The sequence below is a fragment of the Taudactylus pleione genome, unplaced genomic scaffold (assembly GCF_031769625.1).
Source record: "Taudactylus pleione unplaced genomic scaffold, aTauple2 ptg001153l, whole genome shotgun sequence".
Lineage (NCBI taxonomy): Eukaryota > Metazoa > Chordata > Amphibia > Anura > Myobatrachidae > Taudactylus > Taudactylus pleione.
This window is the reverse complement of record NW_028285554.1, coordinates 527,576-541,671: the sequence shown is the minus strand read 5'-3', so window position 1 is coordinate 541,671 and position 14,096 is coordinate 527,576. Positions and strand designations below refer to the sequence as shown.

General features: G+C 44.6%; 1 protein-coding gene across 1 annotated transcript in view; it reads right to left on the bottom strand.

Annotated features, from left to right (window-relative positions):
* Positions 1 to 702: 702 nt before the first annotated feature.
* TINAGL1 (tubulointerstitial nephritis antigen like 1) overlaps positions 703 to 14,096 on the bottom strand; it is a 53,108-nt gene continuing 39,714 nt past the window's right edge. Inside the window, exons 11-12 of the mRNA XM_088462150.1 lie at positions 5,582 to 5,627; positions 703 to 2,614 (exon numbers count right to left, since the gene is read on the bottom strand). Coding sequence (XP_088318276.1) covers positions 2,471 to 2,614; positions 5,582 to 5,627 — 190 coding nt within the window. The 3' untranslated portion in view covers positions 703 to 2,470. The remainder of the gene's footprint in view (positions 2,615 to 5,581; positions 5,628 to 14,096) is intronic.

Sequence of the window (14,096 nt, the reverse complement as noted above, 5' to 3'; positions counted from 1 at the left end):
CATCACCTATACCCCCAAGGTATCCTGTGGAACCCTATGGACTTCGTAGAAATAGAGATAACAAAGGTAAGTTCTTACCATATCTCATGTTTTTTTTTACAAAAGAACATGTTAATTTACACCTTTTTTTAAACATTTATTCGATCAGTAAATGGTATGAGTAAGTGATGAAAGCTGTAATAGAATTACAAATGTGATGTTATTTGCCACTATATTTAGTAAAACTTGGGGAAACAGCTCATTAATCTACTTGAAAAAAAAAATGACCTTTTTACTGTTTACGGTAATAAACCACTGCTGGCACTTTCCAGAATACCCCCTTGTTACCTCACACAAAAGACAATCTTTGTGTATTCAGCAAATATGTGCTACAAGCTTATGATGTTAACATAAATCACGATGCAGTATAATAAATAAAAGCGACAAGCACCCTCCTCTGCTGTAGAGTGGAGTGTAATATGGCAGGAATTAAAGGTAGCTTGCAGAAAATGGCTCTGCTTGTCTTTGTCATGGATGTGTCAGGATGCTGCTCTCCCAGATAATAAGCTGCCAGAGATCCATGGCTTTGAGGAGGTTAAATGCTTGTACAGCAGAACAGGATGAATAGACAGGCACAAAGGAGACCCAGGCTGGGCTGAGTGTTGGCACAGAGGTAGTATGTGACCTTCAGGGTGTCCTAACACCAAATACAGAGGTTACACATCAAAGTGACCATTTATTTACCAAGTGAAGTAAATATTTCACATACCAGTGCTCAGATCTAACATAAAACCTCATGTTTGTTGTGCTTATGAACAGCAAATACTCATATACTATGTACACGGTAAAGCCCTGCCCATCAAATTGTACCAACCATGTCCAACTATCAAATGGGTAACATGTATTAGAGGAGAAGATCATCATTTGAATTTCCAGGTATTTCTATATTTCTAGTAAGGCATTCATATCTGTACTATGGTGATGTTTAAATAAATCTAATAGCTAGCAGCCGGTGCAAGTCATTGGGTGCAGTCCTTACTATGGTATGGGAGTGGGGAAATAAAGGATGACACCTCTGTTTGTCTACACTCGTTTTGTGAAATTATAGTCTTATTTTATTGGTTTGCGGATTAATAAAAAAAAATAGATTTCCAAAATAGAATACTTTAAGAGGAATTAAAAAAAAACCCTTGGTGAAAAACATTTTTATTTTATGAAATTGGAATGTTGTAAATCTCATAATGTATAACTAGAATGGATTATGACACCCGATCTAGTGTACTGTTGGAACCCGAAATATGATTTGTAGTTTTTTTTTTTTGGGGGGGGTAGTATTTATTAAATTTTTGTGCATGAAGATTATGAGGGCAAAGTATTCAAACAATATAAACAGTTTCAATATATAAACAATTCAATAAATAGTAAAACATATTTCACATTTTCATGTATTCGAACATTTCATGGTAATGTTCTAATAAATGTTGGTGTTTAATTTACAGTACGTATGCTGGGTTAATGAAATGCCAGCACAGATGGATGAGGGTGACACAATGAAAAAAAGCAGAATAATGTGGGATAGATTACCTTTTACATTTTGCAGCCATCAGAAAGTGATAGATGCTTTACAAATGTATATATGTACATAGCATATGTAATTGGATTTATACTCCTATATCCCATTATACATATTGGTTCACTTTGGTCCTAGGTGGAAGTGACTTCTACATGGATGCCTACCATTTCTCCCGCAATTTCTGGCCAGAGGGGAATGTCTGTCTATGGCAGGTTCACAGGCCTGAGTGCCCCTCGCATATAGCCCCAAACAATACTCCTTTGATCCCTGCAGAGATTATAGGATTATGTGCACTATTCTCCCATCTAAAGCCACAGGCTGTGAATCTCTCCTGTGTCAGCAGCACAGGGTCAGCTTAATTTTACTAAGGATCTCTCCGCATCCTGTCCTCCGCCTCGTTTGTGGCATTTAGGCAATACTTTAATTGAGCAATAGAATACTTAAAACATTATGATGGTGATTTTAAGCAGGTAAGGTGTGTAAATATATATATGACATAAGAACAGGGAGTCTGCTTGTGAAAACAGGAATGTGTTGCTAACAACATACAAGCACTTTGATGTGATAGCATCTAAACAGTCAGGTCCATCATAAACCAGTGACTTAACTATAACACTCCCAATAATGTAAGGATCAGCAGCACTGTCCTGTTAGGAGTTGTTAATGTTCTTATGCTAGGAAAAATGAGTGAATCGCAGGTCTCATCAGCAGTGTGTGGGGTAAAAAGTCATGTAATTAAATTCCTCACCCAAAGCCAATGGCATAAAATTCTCTTTTCCCCTTATAGAAGGCACCCCCACTACCTAGGAACTCATGATCCAGCTCATTGGTAGTGTAAATATTTGGAGGTTAAGAGTAGGATACAACCCGCTGTCTGCATATTATAAATTCACATAATCTTGCAACTTGATGATTCCCTTATTTCCTATGGGAAAGGTCCTCCATGCCGACTCTGCCCCACACTCCCACTACAAAGGTTTCAATTTCACACTCGTTTTCACCGCGGACAATACGGAAGTATCCTCTCTCTCCCCAGTCTTTTCCCCACGAATTAGCCGCCAACTACAGAAAAAAGAAAAGAAAAATAGGTTTGTTTAATATAGTAATACATATATAACTGTCATGGGGTATTATCTACACTATCTTTACAATTAAGAATATATTACTGATGGAGTTTCACAACCATAAAAAGACATAAAGCTGTAAGCGACAAAACAACTTTAGTAGAGACACATGAATTCTGGCAAAGTATTTAATACTTAATGAAATTACATGCTATCCACCTATAGCAAGATAGTATCTATATGGGATGTAGTTCACATCCCAGCGGTCAAGATGCCGGCGCCAGAATCCTTGCACCATTCAAAATCCTGACCGTTGACATCCCGATAGTAACAGGGTTATGGGGAGGGTTAGGCTGCGGGGAGGGGGTGGGGTTAGGGTACTTTACTGGCAGGTGTCTGTATTCTAAACCTGTCAGGATTCTCACCGCTGGGATCCTGAGCGCTGTCATACCCAAACCATCTATATAATAGTTATTATGGGGCCCATTTATAATTAACTATTTTTTGGCGGATAACCACAAATAATTAGTATCCCCCCAGGTATATTATCTCCAATATCTGCTGCTGTATCCTATGTAGCCATCGCAAAAATTACCGGCAGGGCAATGGCTGCTGCGCAGGCGTGGTCTGTAGACCGTGCATGCGCTGGAGTCCTGACACATGAGTCAAGAGGCCTCTGATGTGGTCACTTCACTCCAAGTACATCGCAGGTACAGTACAGGCTCCTTTCAGAGCCCCTGTCTCTGTGGGTGCTCTTTAGTACTTTGTCCACTAATATCGCACCCAGATCACATTGAGTATATGATTTGATAAATGTCTCCCCTAGTTTGAAAATTCTCTGAAATTAGGCCCTCATTCAGAGCCGTACGCTCTGAGCAGAGCGCACGCTCTGAATGAGGGCCGTCCTCCATAACTATGGAGCGTCCTCCTGGATGCTCGTATAGCTGTGGGTCACCACCCACAGCCTATACGAGCGTGCAGTTTGATGGCCGCGATGGTCGTGACCATCGCGACCATCGAAACTGCGTACAAAAGCCTGTGGTTGAGTTTTTCAACCACAAGGCTCGGAGTGATTTTGGCTCTATCAGAGCCAAAATCACTCCCACTGACATCACTAGTGATGTCAGTGGGCCAGCTTCTGACGGGAGGCGTTCCCGTGGGAACGCCCCCGTCAGGGAGGCACGCCCACCAAAGGGGGCGTGCTGTCAGTCAACATCGACAGCACGCCCCCTTTGAAGAGACACTACGAGCGAAGGAAAATCCTTCGCTCGTCGCGTCTGGCGCATGCGCACGATGGAGCTCACTCCGTCGTGCGCATGCTCAGTGCAGAACATCGACCCACTTGCGAGCGGACAGCCGCTCGCGAGTGGGTCTGAATCAGGCCCTTAGTCTCTGGTTTCCTTATTCCATTTCCTCATCTGACTGCACAGTGCCACCTATCTACCGACTTGCAATAAAGCCAGGGGCTGGCATCCAAATGTTTAGGACCTGTGCACCCCAGTGTTAATTACCGTATATACTCGAGTATAAGTCGACCCGAATATAAACCGAGGTACCTAAATTTACCACGAAAAACTGGGAAAACTTATTGACTCGAGTATAAGCCTAGGGTGGGAAATGCAGCAGCTACTGGTAGTAATCCCCCCCTGGTACTGTCCCCAATAGTAATCCCCCCCTGGTAGTGCCCCCAGTAGTAATCCCCCCTGGTAGTGCCCCCAGTAGTAACATCCCCCCCTGGTAGTGCCCCCAGTAGTAACATCCCCCCCTGGTAGTGCCCCCAGTAGTAATACCCCCCCGGTAGTGCCCCAGTAGCCATATCCACCCCTGGTAGTGCCCCCAGTATTAATCCCCCCCCTGGTAGTGCCCCCAGTATTAACTCCCCCTGGTAGTGCCCCCAGTAGCAACATCCCCCCCTGGTAGTGCTCCTAGTATTAATCCCCCCCCCCTGGTAGTGCTCCCAGTAGCAATATCCCCCCCTGGTAGTGCCCCCAGTATTAACCCCCCTGGTAGTGCCCCCAGTAGCAACATCCCCCCTGGTAGTGCCCCCAGTATTCCCCCCCTCCCTGGTAGTGCCCCCAGTAGCAACATCCCCCCCTGGTAGTTCCCCCATTATTAATCCTTCCCCTCTGGTAGTGCCCCCAGTAGCGATATCCCCCCCCCTGGTAGTACCCCCCCCCCCCCAGTAGAAAGAAATGTAAAAAAAAAAAACACTTACCTGTAACCCCGCTCCTGGTCCCGACGCTGCTACAGGCTCCTCCGCCGCTTTGCATAATGGGAGAGACGACGTCTCTCCCATTACCCACTGCGGGAGCCGGAAGATGGCTCCCGCAGTGGGAGCAGCAGTAGCCGCTGAGAGTCTGACAGACTCTCAGCGGCTGCTGATTATACCAAACGCATAGCTGCCGGCTCCGGCGGCTGTGTGTTTGGCAGTGTGTAGTGCTGACCGAACTCCGTCCGGTCAGCGCTACACACGCGGTGCAGGCTGTGTCACAGTGACACAGTCTGCACCGCGGCCCGCATGGTACGCTACTCAGCAGCGTACCATGCGGGCATGACTCGAGTATTACCCGAGGGGGTGCTTTTTCAGCACAAAAAATGTGCTGAAAAACTCGGCTTATACTCGAGTATATACGGGTAATTCAGCCTTTCCTCTACTCCAACTTTGACGGCATGTCCAAAGATGGGATAGAAGCTCACACTGAGATTATTGATGTCTATAAAGAGATGCCGGCCGTGTTAGCAAGCAGGAAAACAGAGCAGGGACGGAGGAAAGGAAAACATGCTGTACTTGTCTCTGTCTCTGCTCTGACATCCAGCAGGCAAAGATGGCCATCTCTTCATAGAATGCCATGATCTCTATGTGAGATATCATTGCTCCTATGGTTAGCTAACATAAACAGAATGATGTAGACATGCAATTAATGACATTTCTAACTATATTGTTTTTATTTCAAATTTCTATTACCCAGTATTTCTGTATCTGCCCGCTGGTTCCTCTCTCCTCTCCCCACCTAGTGAAAAAAAAAAACATGAAAGGAAACAATTAGTTTATTTGTACAATGATCAAGAAATATCCTATTTACACATCTAAAGACTTCCCTTTGTCACATAGAATTACCATGTCAGTGACAATAGTTTCTTGTCATGGAGATATTGCAAGTAACAATTCCTTTATATTGAAGTATTGATTACTGAACTACTGATTACAGGTCTCCATGAGAAGGAATGCTAACCCCATACCACCACAAATACCAATGCCCACAAAGTAGGGTAACCGGTAGTACAGTAGTAATGTAAATGATGCATTAGAAAGTAATGGAAACATGACATTCGGGGAGTGTATTCCTTCCATGACGTAAGCCCCCACTAAGCAGGGAATTTTCAAAGTTCGACCCCTTAAGAGGATGAAAAGGGGCAAAATGTTTTCTCTCGACCAAGGTGATTAGGTGACAAAGCAACACATCCCAAGTGCTGTGCGACTGTAAGCTCATTGTGTTGTGTTGTTGGGTTGAGTGGCAGCTTCAGAGGTGGAGCTGCAGCACAGTCCAACATTCAAATAGGGGAGCCACAGCAACTGCCAGTGATGCTTAGCAGCATTTGGGGTGACAGCAAGTGTGGCTCCCCTAATATTGATTGTGCTGCCTCCACACTTCTGGATTTAATCTTGATACTAGCACGCTCCATTACACCAAAGGCATAAAATTAACTAAGCATAAAAAATATATGGTCTGCCTGGGTGAAACAGGGTACATCAGCTAGGATGTATTATATATATGTCCATGGATCCGGCACTCTCTGCAAAACAATTATGTATTTTACCCGTTGCCAACAACCGCATGGTTCAATGCTATAATAAACAGACAGGATAGATGCGGCACTGAAGGGTTTCAATAAATCACACAATACCAATCTTTCCTGGGGTCAGACCCCAGGAAAAGTTGGTATTGTGTGATTTAATGAAAGCCCTTAGTGCCGCATCTACTATCCTGTCTGTGTATATATATATATATATATATATATATATATATACACACAGTCAGGTGCATAAATATTGGGACATTAACAGAATTTTCATATTTTGGCCTCTATTCACCACCACAATTGCTTTGTAATGAAACAAACAAGATGTGCTTTAACTGCAGACTGAAATGAAACCCAGCGTCTGGTGATGTCTATGCGTTCCAGACTTCAGGCTGTAATTGCCTGCAAAGGATTTGCAACAAAGTATTAAAAACTGAAAGTTAGATTTAGGATTGTTTAGTTTGTCCCATTACTTTTGGCCCCTTAAAAAGTGGGAGGCACATATAGAAACCGTTGTAATTCCTACACCGTTCACCTGATTTGGATGTAATTACCCTCAAATTAAATCTGAAAGTCTGCAGTTAAAGCACATCTTGTTTGTTTCATTTCAAAGCCATTGTGGTGGTGAATAGAGGCCAAAATATGAAAATTCAGTCAATGTTCCAATATGTATGCACCTGCCTGTGTGTATATATGTGTGTGTATATATATATATATATATATTCTCTCTCTCGTCACGTTATATGATCACTAGCTAATAACCAGAGTAACTGCCGTGTGCAGCACAGACAGCAGCTAGACGGGCTGGGAGTGACTCAATAAGGTGCTGGTAGGTTGGCACAGGTAACTAGAGCCATGCTGACTGCAGTGCATCCCACAGCTGCTGGAGGCTGTGTGGTGGAGTATCCGTAGAGCGAACACAACAATCAAGGTGGTCCCACAGATGCTCAATTGGGTTCAAGTTTGGGGAACTAGGGAGGCCAGGAAAGTACTTGGAAGTCTTGATCATGCTTTTCCAACCACTATTGGACATTTCTAACCGTGTGACATGTCGTGTTGACTTGCTGATAGATCCCATCCGCCTCAGGGAAGACAATTAGCATATATGGGTGTATGTGCTCTGCAAGGATAGATTCATAACCAAATCGGTTGAGGGTGCCTTCCACATGGATGTGTGGGCCCAGAGAATGCCATGAAAACATTCCCCAGACCATAACACTGCCACCACCAGCTTGTGTTCTTCCAGCAATGGTTGCAGGGTGTTTGTTCTCCAATGTTTCTTGCCTGACACGCCAACGTCCATCCGTTCAATGAATCAGAAAACGTGGCTTATCAGAGAAGGCAACCCTTCGCCAATCAGTGGAGGTCCAATTCCAATACAAGCGTGAAAATTGAGCCTTTTCCGCCAATGCATCTTCGTTAGCATAGGTGCAGTGACCATTCGTTTGCTTCGAAACCCCATACGCAGCAGGGTTTGCTGAGCTGTTATTTTAGGCACACGTTTGGTGGCTCCCAGGTTAATTTTGACAGTGAGCTGCTCCACTGTAGCGTGTGGATCGGCCCTCACGCAGCTTCGTAGCCGACTTTCACCCTCACATCAATTGCACATGATGCTCCACAGTTTCTACGTCGGTTATTTACAATGGTGCCATTTGTCCAGTCACGATACACCTTCACCACAGCAGCACGCGAACAGTTCACAAACTGAGCTGTTTTCAGAAATACTGCCACCTTTGGCCCAAATAATCATCCCTTTTTGCAACTTGGATAAATCGCCCCTTTTACCCATGACTGCAACAAGTTATGTGTGTGCAGACAGCCTATCGCACACCTTATATACCCACCAAGTCAGCGCACGGCACACAACGTACTTCATGGGCTATGCGCTGCCGACGTCAAATGTAGGAGGTGGTCATAATAATGTGACTCAACTGTGTGTATATGTTTATATATTATGTATATATATATATATATACATACACACACGTTGCTGTGTGGTGGGCTGCAGTGAGAGACTGCTCATTTGGCGATGCTGAGCAGCAGCCGCAGAAGTCTGCTATGCCTATGTGGATTGTATTATTTCATTTTATTACTGGAGTGCCATCAAGATTTTCTTGTATAAATAGTCACACACCGCAGTGCGCCATAATTGCCTACTTTTGAAAAAGCATTTCAGGTAGATTGCGAAAGCAACACCTATGAGTGCGGCGGTAAAGTGGGCGTGTACTGCTACATCTGAGAGGCGTGTCATAAATATACTTACATCTAAATGTAACCAATCCCCAAAGTAGTTAGTAAGATCTATTTGTTGAGGAAACACACTGATACTTTTCAGGGCTTGCTCATGTATTGTGGTCTACAAGGGGTTCCAAATAAGTGACCAAGAGAAACCTTGTATGAAAATGCATGTAGCCATAGGGATCATTGGGCCTTATAATAAAATGCAGGGAAATGGCACTGATTATACCATAAGAATGTATATAGCTCTGATTTAATTATTTTTTGTCCAAGTATAGACTGTAACAGCTTCATAATGGGGGTAAGGTGCAATCAGGGAGATTGCTACTATTTCAGGGAGTCTCCCTGGGATAGCTGGCAAGTATGATGTGCACTCGGGCCGCTGGTGATATTAGTAGGTGGAGTGGCGGGCATATATATCTCTATAAACATAAATAAAAATATATATATATATTATATTTGTATAAATTCAGACAACTCCGCTGATCAGATGAATCTCGTTTTAATTTTGATATAGGCTTAGCCCTGCTCATATGTGACTATTCTGAATATCTGCCCGATCTGTACACAAACTAGAGATGGCTAGTGAGTGAGTGTCTCAACACACTGACTCAAATCATTCAGATGAGTGAATGATTCGAGTCACTCAGCGTTTGGTGAGCCGAGACACCCACCTCCCCTAGCCTCTCTGCCAGTGGGAGCTAGTGAATGGCAGCTCCGCCTCCTACACTGCTGATCCGACCTGATTATACTTCTCCACTGTGTCAGATCAGCAGTGTAGGGGGCGGAGCTGACAGCGACTCACTCTGAGTCGTGCAGCTATTGCCAAGGGCTCAGGGCAGTGCACTGACTCTCCTGAGTCAGTGCAGAGGCTTGAGCTGGGCTGCGGGAGCGGAGCTACAGCCAGGGCTCGGGGAGTGCACTGACTCAGGAGAGCCAGTGAGAACCCTGAGCTGAAGTGCTGGGCTGCGGGGGGGCGGAGCTGTCAGCGACTCACTCTGACGCTGGCTCCCCTGCTGGCTGCAGTGCTTGCTCTATCTAAAGAGCCGTGTCTCGAGACACTGTCTCGTGACACTTCACTGAGTTGAGCCATAAGGCTCAACTCAGGGAGGTGAATTGAACTGCCCATCCCTAAAACAAACTGGTGTATTGCTGTGGAAAATTAGCCTGTTCTGGGAGAAGGTGGCAGCAGCTTAGATAGGTGAATGTGTTGCCATGGTAACATGCACAGTTTGAGGTAAATCAAGATCTGGGCCAGATGTAATCACACTACAGATTACCAGCACATTCCTGGGCAATCAATGTGTGGAATTTACTGACAGAGAAGCTACAAATTAGCAAGGTCATTCTAGGTCATTCTAATGTATTATCTGTACAGTATAATAGCTAATGAACAGCATGCAAGACACATCCACAGATCTGCTAATAAAGCTTTAACACACTTATATATTAATTGATACCCCACAAGCAAAGTACTTCACTACATGTCTTGTCCTGCTCAATCTGCTATACCTGCACTGCTTTCCATATTAAGTGCACTGTTCACCTTACCTGCCCTACAGTGCTACTGCTTTTCATTGTGAAAGACTGCACACTCTGCCCTAACCTGTTCCAGCATAGAAAGGGTAATACAGGATGTGGTGGGAATCTCATTTGGGTGGAGATAGTGTTTAGTACAAGGCCCTGCATGTCCCCTTGCCCCTGGGAACTCTGATGCATCCTGCGTTTCTCTTCCTCTGGTATCAAGGACACTTAGTAATATACTTGTATCCTCCAAGTACCATTTCTGAAACTTGATTTCTATCAAAATAAAAATGTGCATATGAGGCTGAAAGATAGACAGGGAAAGAAAATATGGAACATGTCTATTAAGACACAGACTTAGGGGTAAATTGTGAGAGTTTTTCGAAGAGCTTATTCCAGGAGTCGGTGACACTAGATGCTGAGCTGGAGGCGTTCCGGAGCCTTTAATCTACCGGTATATCTATATGCATCTATTTCACTTCCCTCTGGTAAAAGTCTCCATTCTACACTCTTAAGGGGCCTATCCATTAGCAGATAAATTGAACGATAGAACGATATATCGTTCAATCGTTCAATTTATCTGCTATGGATAGGCCCTGAACGATGACAGATGCGCACTCCCGCAGCTGATAAATTGAATCTTTCATCTCTCCAACATGTTGGTCAATTATAGCATATTGCTGTAAGATATTAGAAATATCTGGCAGTTTATATACGGTAAACGACGAACGACAAAAGCAGTGGCGTATCTATAACGGGGCCCCACAGCGCACACACTGCACCCATATTATTTTAGACTTACCTGTCCATGGTCCCACGTCGGGTGTCTGCGCTGCTCAGAAAACCGGAAAATTGCAGCCGCGGCCATTTTCTGGCGTTCTGCGCATGCGCAGTAGACTCCGGGCACACTCTAGTGCCCGGAGTCTACTAAGGCTCCAGTGGCTGGCTAGCCGCGTCAGTCAGCTGCCGGCCACTGGGGAGAGAGGAGGGGAGTGCACACGGGCCCCCTCCTCTCTTAAGATGCCCCTGGACAAAAGATATTAGCAGCAGCTACAGAGTGCTGTAGAGAAAAAAATCCACTCCCTGAATGATGTCATGCGATATCATGTATATGACAGATATCGTTCAGCACAGCCACCAGAATTTTCAAGGGATATCTTTTGTCTTTCATCGCTCAGAAAAATATCTGCTAATGGATAGGCCCCTTTATGAAATGTGATTATGTTGTACCAGTTGTTAAATAAAATTTTGTTATAAACTTTATTACATGATGTTGGGGATATTTTCTCCTTTATATTATTTCATGTATTGAAAAACTTGTGTGCAAAAGGACGTTTGAGGTGATTAATTCACAAGGAAAAGGAAAGTACCAATTTTAGATTTTATTTTGATGAAGTGATTGCAAATGTGAATTTGAGTGCCACTATTTGAACCAAACTATATATTTCTGTGATTTGGTTTTGGGTGGAGCTCAGGTTCTAAATTGGGCAGCTATATTATTCACCTAGTGAGCAATAGATTGTGTTCTCATATACCATATATTGCAACTTGTAATCATCAATGGTTATCCCATCAAATGGTTTTGATACACCATCGCTTCACTTGATGTCGGAGGCCCAGCAACCATTCAATTACAGGTTTCCAATATTCATCCCTAGTTTACACCTACTGCATATGCTGGAAGCCAGATCTCAGCCTGTACTTTGAATTGGTGGCCTTATCTACCTCCCAGGAGCACTTCATTGGGTAGGTTCAATTAACGTTGAGGTTCCGTTGGATCCTCTCGCACTATAGGCCTGATTTAGAATTGTACGCCTACCCAATGGTGGTAGGACTGCACATGTGCAGAATGAGTCTTGCGCAACAGTGATACTTATAGCGTACAACCAGGGGCGTATCTTTAATGGGTGCAGGGTGTGCGGGGCACACGGGCAACTGGATCCAGGGCTGCCCACACCGCACAACTTGCACCCATATTTTTAATACTTACCTCTCCGTAGTCCCACATAGACGGCATTAGCGTTGCATGTGGCGGTAATTTTCCAGTCGTTTGCGTATGCACAGTAGGGAAATCGTTTGGAAAAAGTTCTGTGCATGCATCCCATTGTTGCCGCACGGAGATGCAGAATGCATTTGGGTGCAGGGAGTGTGGATTTTAGTGGGCATACCTGGGAAGTGGGGGTGGTTAAGCAGTCACGGGCATGTTGCTGACATCAGCTGCATCCAAATATGCACACACAGGATTACATGTTTATATGGAGAAACTGCGCCTGCCATAAGGCTGGTGCAAGTTTTGATGGTGCACAAATGGTGCATCTAAAGACAAACTGGGGCTGATTCAGCATTGCAGCTTAGTGCAATGCTGAACGCAGATTCACGATTATCGGGAATCTGCACGTGCGCAGGACTCATGCTGCTAATGTGCATAACAGGTCCTGCGTGATTGCACGCAGCCCCTGCTATGCCTCTGCCTGATTTGACAGGTAGAAGCATTTAAGGGGCAGGGATGGCTAGCGTTCCCACAAACGGGGACGTGTCGGCCCCATTTTCCGGGAGTGGCAAGGCCAGGGGCTGGTCTGCAGACTCAGTTTCCTGGCCTCGCAAGCTGTCATCCTGCGTAAATAGTCGCAATGGTGATCCCAGCCTGTGACCTCGGTCCCAGTGCTGGGATCGCAAATGCAGCAGTGGGTGTCATACACCTCCTGCTGCATTTGCATATTAGCAAGGACGGAAATGCAAAGCTGCTTGCTAGCGATTTCTCAAACTTAATATGTCTAAGACTGAGCTGATCATCTTCCCACCCTCCCTCATAACCTCATTTCCCACTATTTCTTTATCAATAGATGGCATAACTATCTCATCTAGTCCCAAAGTGCATTGTCTTGGAGTCATCCTGGACTCTTCCCTCTCTTTCAAACCACAAATTCAGAACCTCTCCCAGTCTGTCCTCAATGCTGCTGCTCGGCTCATCTTCCTCTCCAAACGCTCTACGTCTGCCTCCCTTCTCCTACAAGCCCTCCACTGGCTCCCCTTCCCTTTAGTATCAAATTCAAGGTTCTCACTCTCACTTACAAAGCCCTCACCCATTCCTCTCCCATTTACATCTCTGATCTCATCTCCTTTCACGCTTCTGTCCACCCTCTTCGTTCACTTAATACACGCCGCCTTTCATGCCAATTGACTACTTCCTCCCACTCCCGCCTCCAAGATTTTGCCCGTGCTGCTCCCCACCTTTGGAACTCCTTCCCTCTCCCCATCAGACTCTGCACCTCTCTAAAATCATTCAAACAATTTCTTAAGATCCACAACTTCATTAAAGCCTTCCAGCTGTCATCCTAACTTGCTGCTATATCTTCCTTCCTTCCTTCCTTCCCGCCTACCCCTTCTTTGTCACTCCTGTTTGCCCCTCCCTTTTAGAATGTCAGCTCTTTCAAGCAGGGCCCTCTACCCTCTTGTGCTTCTCCCTACTGTATTTTCATTTATCTCTTACTCCTCACTAGGGCAACTAACACTTGGCTGTTTATGTGGGTGTAAAGGTCGCTAATATAGCTATGTTTATTATCCATGTCCGTGTCCTGTTTGTATTGTATTGTAAGTCGCTGGTTACTTATTTGTTTATGTACTTTGTAAGGCGCTGCGGACCATTGTCGCATCATATAAATAAATGATAATAACAATAATAATAATAATTTCCGTCCTAATCACCCCCACTGAGATGGATTTCTACAGGCGAAAAGGGGCTGCAAGTGGGCATCCCAGTTTTAAAGAAATTGACCGTGCGTTAGTATACGATGCAGCCGCATCTCCGTGTGATTTAGGGTATATTTACTAAAGTGCGAGTTTTTAGAAGTGAAGTTGTTGCCCATAGCAACCAATCAGAATCTAGCTATTATCTTCTAAGGTGATAGATAAATGAT